Raw genomic sequence first — 8,243 nt, forward strand, 5'->3', positions numbered from 1 at the left:
CAACGGAGTGTGCTTGGGGGAAAATGGGAGGCAACAGCTCTACCACTTGCCAAAACAACTTTTCGTAATTGCGGTAGATGATGAACACAACATTTCGACAAGACCTGCTCAATACCAACTAAATCAGCACACAACAGTTATGCGTACAATAAAGGCTCTTCAGCAGTATGTATTGCTCAATAACGACAGGCTTTATAAATCACGACAGGATATTGCTTATATCAGGTTCGTTGGGTGTGATAAGCGTTTATTCTATTAGTAAAAGAAAATCTAAAAAGTGATAAAGAGACAGAGACAGAGACAGAGACAGAGAGAAAGAGTATATATAAGATATGTGTGTGTGTTGTAATAAAATAAAATAGAGAGACAGAGAAATGTGTGTGTGTGTGTGTGTGTGTGTGTGTTGTAGACAGATTTGTATGTAGGGGGCAAGAGAAGAGGGAAAAGAGGTAGGAGAGCTGACGGAAAGAAAGGCTTAGTGTTGGTCCGCGTGTCGCTCTTCCTCCACAATAAGCTCTTCGAAAATCTGTAAAAACAGTTTCATGGCGTTGCCAATATTGTCGAGATCCTTGTTGGATAACCAGCTTGCAAACTCCTGGTCCGTTGTTGGGAAGGTGGCACGGCTGTCTATGTTCGGACAGTTCTCGGCGAGGAAGCGGGCATGGTCGGCGTCTTGGTTGCGTGTGTTGAAGACTGCCCAACAAGCAGGAAGCACCGTGTTTGCGATTGCCGGGTTACAACCTCTACTTCTGCATTGATAAAGGCTGTTGTGGAATGGAATACCACATGTGAAGCACATGCCGGGTCTATGACACCAGAAAAAGAAAAAAAAAGTAAAGTAAGTATGCAACTATAATACATCCGTAAAAAGAACGGTACTGCAGAGACATACGTGTATTTGATACAGCGATGGTAACCATCAAAACGTTTGAATTCCTTGAAGCAATAGCCGTCGTGGCCGAACGAATCCCTTGGCAGGTAACCGCAACTTTGCCCGTACACCAGCACGCAATGAATACAGACTTGGCTTCTGTAGATGTCCTCGGCCTTTTCAAGTACTCTGTCGTTGTAGTCACGGTGGGTGTTGTGGATGGTGTTGCTTTGTTGCTGGCCTGCAACAGATTCGATGGAAGGTGTGTTCTAATAATGAAAGAGAAAGGAATGAGCCAAACGTGTTCAAGACTAACAAAGTTGTTGTAAAGAGAGAAAGACGAATGCATACCCCTGTGCGTGGTGCTGGAGGTTCGACTGTACTGTCCTCTCTGGTTTCCACCTCGAGTTCCATGGATATCCTTGGTACTTGACGACGGTCTTGGCGGGGGGGACGGACTGGACCAGCCAGCAAAACCGAACAGTAGCCACAGTCTTCATAAGTGTTGTCGGCGAGGCAGTTGACAGATGCGGTACCATCAAGGTACTGTTGTAATTGGAAACGGATGCAGCTATTGGCCTATGAAATATGATATTAGTTATGACGGTTTTTAAAAGGGGAAGTGATCGTATGTATATATTAATAAGTTGAAAACTTGTGTAGTACCTTGACAAATGTAACCAGCTCCTCTGCATCCTTGATCTTCAGTTGGTCTTCTTGCTCGTCCTTCATCCTGGTGATCCTGTTCTCTTCGCGATCCAGCACGAAGTACAACTGGCACGTTGAAGGTAGCCCGTCGCGACCAGCACGACCAGTTTGCTGGGCATAGTCCAACAAACTGTAGGGCAATCCCCAGTGAAGCACCACGCGCACGTCAGGGGCATCGATGCCCAACCCGAAACCAGAGGTAGCCACTATGATACCGCTGGTTTGGTGCATCCACCTGTCCTGCTGTTCTTGCTTTTCTTCGTCGTCAAGGTTGCTGTGGTACTTGCAGGCGTTGAGCTCTGTGTACTGGTCGGTTTGGACCAGGAACTCGTGTAGGTCATTGACCTTGGTAGTGGACGTGCAGAAAACAATACCGCGGACATTGCTGTGATGATGGAGCAATTCGTTGGCTAACGTCGTCATGATTGCGTGGTTTGATATGGTGTTTTCCTGCGGGTGCAAGGAATATGCGAGGTTGGGGCGGGAGGTGGATGGTGTACGAATCGTTGCAAAGTTAGACCCGTAGAAAATACGGGCCTCGTCTTCCATAGAAGGCGGCAACGTTGCAGTAAGTAGTAGGAGCGGGACGGGGATGGACCGAAGGACTCGAAGCTTTAGCATGGCCACACGGAAGGACAACCAGGTGAGGCCCAAGTGGCACTCATCAACCACGAAACGAGAGATCCGGCTTTGCTGCTCAAAGCAGAAGGTGACAAAGTTTGCGGTGGCTACATGCTCGACCGCGACAAGCAGGATCTGCGCATTTGTGTTCGTTGCGCGACCAGCTAATAATAGCATAGGAAAAAGATAAGTATATGATTGCAGAATTTGTGCTGAAATAAGATGTTGGTTCAAAAGACTTACATTGCCACAAGGCTGTGGATATGTTGGCATGGGTTAAACGTCGAACATGATCGCCAGTCAAGGCCACCAAAGGAACAACAACGATGGTGAGCATGCCGGGCTCAAGGAGTGGTGGTACCGAGAACAGCACGCTTTTGCCCATGCCTGTGGGTAGCACAACGAGCAGATCGAGCTGGCGCTCCATGATCAGAGGCAAAGCTAAAGCCTGCTCGCGAGACCGGAACGTGGCATTATCGTCGTCAAGGAATTGGCGCAAGCCGTTGATGTGTTCAAGGAGGACGGCTGTAAAGAGAAAAGGTAAGATCAGTGAAAGAAGGAGACGGAGGTAGACGAAATATAAAACAATCATGGCAAAAACTCACGCTTGTATACGATAATTGGTGAGATATCGCGGGTGGTCTTTTCGTGGATGGCAACAACGAACCATTCTGCGGCCTGCGCAAGAAGGCTGTTGACCTGACTAGGTAATTGAGAGAGAGGAGGAGCAAGGGCGAGAGGCTGCTGTTGTTGAGGTTGTTGTTGAGGCTGTTGCTGAGGTTGTTGTTGTTGAGATTGTTGTTGAGGAGGCGTGGATGGCGTGACATGGTCGGCAATACCTACATAATCAGGGAATGCGTAATTAATTCACTTGTCTCTTTTGTCTATATGATCCACGAGAATTATACATACCCAACAAGCTCTGCCATTCACGGGAGCAGAGGTCGAACTCGTGTATTGCTTCAGATGATAAATACCGGAAATCGCTGGGAGTACGGGCGTAAAACATGCCGGCCGTAGAACCGCTGTGTGCAGCCTGCAGATCAAAGAATTCAGTGTTCAATGAAGGGGCACCACGGACGACGGCTCGAGCGGTGGCGTGCTGCCGTTGCTCACCAGTCGTTGAGGGCAGATCCACGTTTTCATCGTTGTCCAGGTCTGAATCCGGGTCACCACGGATCTCCTGTGGGCTTTCCAAGAAAGCTCTGCTTCTTTGCAAGTGATGGCGCATGAAGAACGTGGCTACTTGGCGGTATCCTTGGAGGCCAAGTCCAGCTCCAGCAAAGTCCTTCAAAAAACTGTTGATGCATGTTTAAAAAGGGCAAGTATATCAATTAATTATGTGCACTGTTGTTGGGTATTTCTTAGCTGACATGTATATACGTACCGATATAGCTTCTTACTGAGCTCACTACCTGTAACGACGTTGCCGTTGGCCACGAACAAAAAGTTCTGGTAGTTTTCTATGCCGACGTGGACATCCTCACCAGCGCGAGTCTCCTTGAAGGCGAAACTGCAAACGATTCAATTTCAACAATTTGGGCAAATCAGCAAACCAGCATCGCAAATTCAATACATTGTGAAGTGCGCTTTGGCAAAAAAAACAAGAATACAATACATACCGTTCGAAAGGGCGGACGAGGACAAGGTACATGAGCAAAATATCACTCAATTCCTTTGTGAGGAATCGAGCAATATATCGGTCACCAGTAGCACGCGAACGACGCTTGTAGTAGTATTGCACGAGCATCACTTTTTCACGGTACCAGTAGACACCACGTCTTGCACCACGGGCAGATGAGCGGATCGTTGTGGCAGCAAGCTCCTCGCCACGAGCAGGCTGGCCGCTGGTAAGGTGGACAAGCACCATGATGATCATTACGAGCTCTTGTGCTTGTTGAAGCCAGGCGAAAAGGCTGTCGAACTTCCACACGAGATCGCCACTAGCAGTGACACCAGTAACGAACTCGCTGGTGTGCTCAATCGCCAGGTGGTTCATTAAGGCCGTCAGGTATGTGGGATCGGCAGTGGCGTTGCCAGCACGCGAAAAGAAGTCGACGGAGGGATCCTCGCTTCGTGTTTCGTCAAGGATAGAGGAGGTGGAAAAGGGGACTTGCAAACGGTAACCACGCAACACGCGATCCTCCAAGTGGGTACGGCAATGACGAAGGAGGCTTTGGACACCAACCTGGATATTGCAAAGGTCGACCCTGGTGGTGCGGTATTGGATCGACATAAGGTTATCGTCCAGGATCAGAACGGAGGGCTCAGGTGGGTGATCGCCGCTCGCCAAGGTCGCCGTCCGCATGGTCTCTTGGAACATATTCATGGCCGTTGGGACACCATCGCGAAGCCAGTAGAGGATTCGTTCTGCTTCCTCACTAACAAGGAAAAAAAACAAGAGGTATGATAAGCACAAATTATGCAAGTTAACGCGAATTCAATAGGCACGAAAAAGAACCAGAAAAAAAAAGCAAGTGTTGGTATCTATTTACCGGTCAATCGTTCGCTGGGCATCCTGGAAGGCTGGATCGGTCAGTTGCTCGACATTAGCATAGGTACCAGCTTCTTCGTTATAATCAAAGTGGGTGTTGCTGTAGTAGTTGGACATTGTGAAAGCGTAAGTGAAAGCGGTTATTGAAAAGAAGTTAAAGTAGGTATGTGAGTGGGTGTGTATATGGGGCTCTTTTGTTGTTGCAAATGCGGCGTCTTTATATAGTTTTTCATTTCTCGTTGGCACATGCACTTTGAGCAAGCATCTTTTGTATAGCAGTAGACGATATGCCGGGCTTTGAAGATATAAACCAATAAAAGAATAAAGGGAGACAATGTTCTTTACTGCCAAGTATTAGCCTCGATATGTGGCAAGGTACCTGTCTGCGTTGTTGAATGAGAAAACTAAAAATAAATCAAAGGGGTATTGTGTGCCAAGACGAGCCACAAAGTGGCGTGGCAGAATTACGTGAGTTGTAAGCAGAAGAAGCTTTGTGGCGCACATGTGAAAGTGGGGGTGGCTGTTATCTGTCATGTTCTTAAAATAGATCGTGATCGACAATACAATTCCGACAGAGAAGTTGCCAAGACGAGCCACAAAGCCATGTGGCAGAATTACGTAAGTTGTGAGTGACAAGAAGAGCTTTTGTGGCGCACATGTGAAAGTAGGGGTGGCTGTTATCTGTGATGTTCTTAAAATAGATCGTGCTCGACAATGCAATTCCAACCACAAAGTAGTGTGGTGTAAATTAAACAGGTACAATGTAACTTCCTATCGCGCACTTATGGCCGTATAGTACAATGTAGCGCAACTTGGCAATAAAGCACAGAGATAAAAATAATTATGTGGATGTGGCAGAGAAAGGATTATGTGATCAATATAAAAACACTACTATACTGCGGTATTATTTTTTTTTCATCCAACAACAGCCACTATATCATGAACCCTCCCGAACAACCTACAAACAACAGCGGTCAGCCTAGTAGCTCTGGTGCGGTATGCCGTAGATGTGGACAGCATGTGGAAACAAGCATGGATACCCATAGAAAACAATTTCACCAAAAGCAAGTTACGGTAACATTGCGCAATTATGGTATGTCATCATATTGGGGTTGGGGTTGTATTGTGCTTACTCGTTAAAAATATGAAAACGTTACTCATATGTGTTTGTGCAGCAACGCTTACTATTGTAGTGGACAGGGTCGGCGACGGCGCGCCAGGCTTTGTAACATGCCCGCAATGCCAATATGTTGAAGGCGTCTTGAACTTCCATCGCCATTTCGTTGACACTTGCAATGCCCTTCTTGATCCTGCAACAGTTAGCCAGTCGCGATTATACAGAGCTCCACGTCGACCATAGCCGCAAGAAAGCCGGTCCATGTCACCAACATTGCCTGCTCAACAACCTCGTTCTGCCCACCGCCGCGCACATCCACAATATCTAGCTTTACACGCAGTAGCAGCGCCAGCAGTGGTCCAGCAACAGGTTCAGCAACAGCAGCCCGAGCTACAGCTGGGAGCGATGGACGTTGATGAACAACAAGAACGGCAACAGCAATCGCCAGAGCAACAACCGGTACTAATGGATGTTGACAACGATGAAGAAGCGCCAATGGCTCATGGTAAATAAAAATGATGTTGCTGTTGCTGTGGCGTATGTAAAAAGGCTCATACTGATATATGCTACCACGTTTATAGAGCGTGCTGCTTTGATTGGCAGATTGGGTCTTATTATTGACCGTACGAGTGGCCTGCTTTTCTGTTCCAACCGGAACCACGATAACCGATATGTGTTTATTCCAACGACTGAAGCATATAGCCATATCCAGTCAGCCCATCGTATGCTCGCTCCCAGTATTAATCAATACTCGCAAGAAGAATTCACCAATCTACTGTATGCCCAAGGTGCCAAAGGAGTTGATGTGACAAACAAATACCGGTATGCACAGCATCTTACCACCGAACTGCTTCCTCGCGTTGGTGTACTTGGTGATCCTGAGCCTGGATTCGCATGCAACCATTGTGGCTACTACTGTAAAGCGGCAGCAACACGTCGTCATCACCATTGTCCTGTCTCATCCACCGGATCCTATGATGAACGTTTCAGCCGCTGTCTGGTGCAAAAACTCGGTGCACGTCAAGATATGCCATATTTTGGCGTCTTATCCAACAACATCAACATCGAGAGTAACAACCGCCTACTTTCTACTGCCCCAGATGTTCTTCGTGCCGCATTGCAGCGTTGTGCTAGTGAGAACATGAACGTCTTGCAGCATTATGGCGTTCAGCACCTAAATCGCGAGCCCAACACGGCTGAGCGCCGTGCAGTTGGACGCTTCCACGAGATTATAAATCTATGTCGGACACGTTTAAGCAGGGGAAAGCAAAATGACAATGACAAACTCTTTTTGGAAGAGTGACGAAAAGGGAACCGCGGTGACGAAAAGGGAACATAGTAACGGAAAAGGAATGGGTGGGAGAATGACAAGATTGAACAAAAAGGGAACGCGGAAACGAAAAGGGAACCATGGTTACGAAAAGAAAAACGTAGAAACGAAAAGGGAACGGGGGGAAATGACAAATAGTGAACGAAAAGGGAATGGGGGGGGGAAATGACAAGCAGTGAACGAAAACGGAATGGGTGGGAAAATGACAAGGCTGAACAAAAAGGGAACGCGGAAACGAAAAGGGAACGCAGAAACGAAAAGGGAACGCAGAAACGAAAACGGAATGGGTGGGAAAATGACAAGAGTGAACGAAAAGGGAACCATGGTTACGAAAAGAAAAACGTAGAAACGAAAAGGGAAAGGGGGGAAATGACAAATAGTGAACGAAAAGGGAATGGGGGGGGGAAATGACAAGCAGTGAACGAAAACGGAATGGGTGGGAAAATGACAAGACTGAACAAAAAGGGAACGCGGAAACGAAAAAGGAACGCGGAAACGAAAAGGGAACGCGGAAACGAAAAGGGAATGGGTGGGAAAATGACAAGAGTGAACGAAAAGGGAAGAACGTAGCACACGTAAAAAAGAAAGAACAAGTCGAGCGGAGTGACAGCATGAAAACGAAAAGGGAAGCGTAAACAAGAAGAAGCGAAAAGTAAAAGGAGGAGTAATGGAAAAGGAAGGGCGTAGCAAAAGCAGTAAAGGAAAGAAAGGAAGCATGGGAAAAGGGTTGAAAGGGGTAAAGCCGCGGTTGTCATGGTTACCCACCACCACTGCATGTATGGGAAAGCATCTTCTTCCGATGGGCTCGGGGCCCCAGAACGGTATATATACCTGAAGCAAGGGGGTACCGCTGCTGTTTCGCTCTTCTTTTTTTTTTCTTTTCTTCCCTCTTCTTCCTGCTTTACTTTTTACTTTGCCTTTTTTTTTTTACCAAAGTTCTTTTGCTGCTCACTATTACTCCATCTTTCAACGTCCTTCATTGCCATCTGGTCACGCTTGCTGCATCTCACTTTACGCCACTCGAACATTACGCTTCTTTGTCATCTTCACTTGCTACGGGTGCTCTGTCCTTGCCGTCAACAGAACGTTGTTTTCTCCTGTC

The 8,243-nt window shown here is 47.1% G+C and overlaps 3 protein-coding genes across 3 annotated transcripts; 2 read left to right on the plus strand and 1 right to left on the minus strand.

The window, feature by feature from the left end:
* Nucleotides 1-319: 319 nt before the first annotated feature.
* Nucleotides 320-2,386, minus strand: BDB00DRAFT_863786 (P-loop containing nucleoside triphosphate hydrolase protein). The gene is made up of 7 exons (XM_053126143.1): nt 1,908-2,386; nt 1,538-1,878; nt 1,306-1,417; nt 1,223-1,273; nt 1,024-1,112; nt 462-850; nt 320-390 (listed from the first exon to the last, which is right to left on the minus strand). Exons 1-6 carry the CDS (start codon nt 1,960-1,962, stop codon nt 476-478), a joined length of 1,023 nt encoding a protein of 340 aa, XP_052972271.1. The 5' UTR covers nt 1,963-2,386; the 3' UTR covers nt 320-390; nt 462-475.
* A 3,247-nt stretch (nt 2,387-5,633) lies between these two features.
* BDB00DRAFT_793745 (uncharacterized protein) lies at nt 5,634-7,114 on the plus strand (the record flags this gene model as incomplete). Its single annotated transcript, XM_053121242.1, has 5 exons — nt 5,634-5,690; nt 5,741-5,787; nt 5,895-6,012; nt 6,055-6,316; nt 6,393-7,114. 5 exons carry the CDS (start codon nt 5,634-5,636, stop codon nt 7,112-7,114), a joined length of 1,206 nt encoding a protein of 401 aa, XP_052972272.1.
* A 204-nt stretch (nt 7,115-7,318) lies between these two features.
* Nucleotides 7,319-7,767, plus strand: BDB00DRAFT_730496 (uncharacterized protein; the record flags this gene model as incomplete). Its single annotated transcript, XM_053118307.1, has 2 exons — nt 7,319-7,483; nt 7,594-7,767. Coding segments are annotated over 2 exons (339 nt in total), but the record flags the coding sequence as incomplete, so codon positions are not given.
* Between the last annotated feature and the right edge of the window lie 476 nt (nt 7,768-8,243).

This window comes from Zychaea mexicana (assembly GCF_025766255.1).
Source record: "Zychaea mexicana strain RSA 1403 chromosome Unknown BDB00scaffold_236, whole genome shotgun sequence".
NCBI classification, from domain to species: Eukaryota; Fungi; Mucoromycota; class Mucoromycetes; order Mucorales; family Lichtheimiaceae; genus Zychaea; species Zychaea mexicana.

Excerpts from the sequence above, each read along its gene's own strand:
- BDB00DRAFT_863786 (XM_053126143.1), bottom strand. The coding sequence starts at position 1,962 with ATGTCCGCGGTATTGTTTTCTGCACGTCCACTACCAAGGTCAATGACC. Across the intron at positions 1,879-1,907 it reads AAGGTCAATGACCTACACGA|AGCTCAACGCCTGCAAGTAC; the intron begins GTTCCTGGTCCA and ends ACCAGTACACAG. Across the intron at positions 1,113-1,222 it reads CTCCAGCACCACGCACAGGG|GCCAGCAACAAAGCAACACC; the intron begins GTATGCATTCGT and ends AATCTGTTGCAG.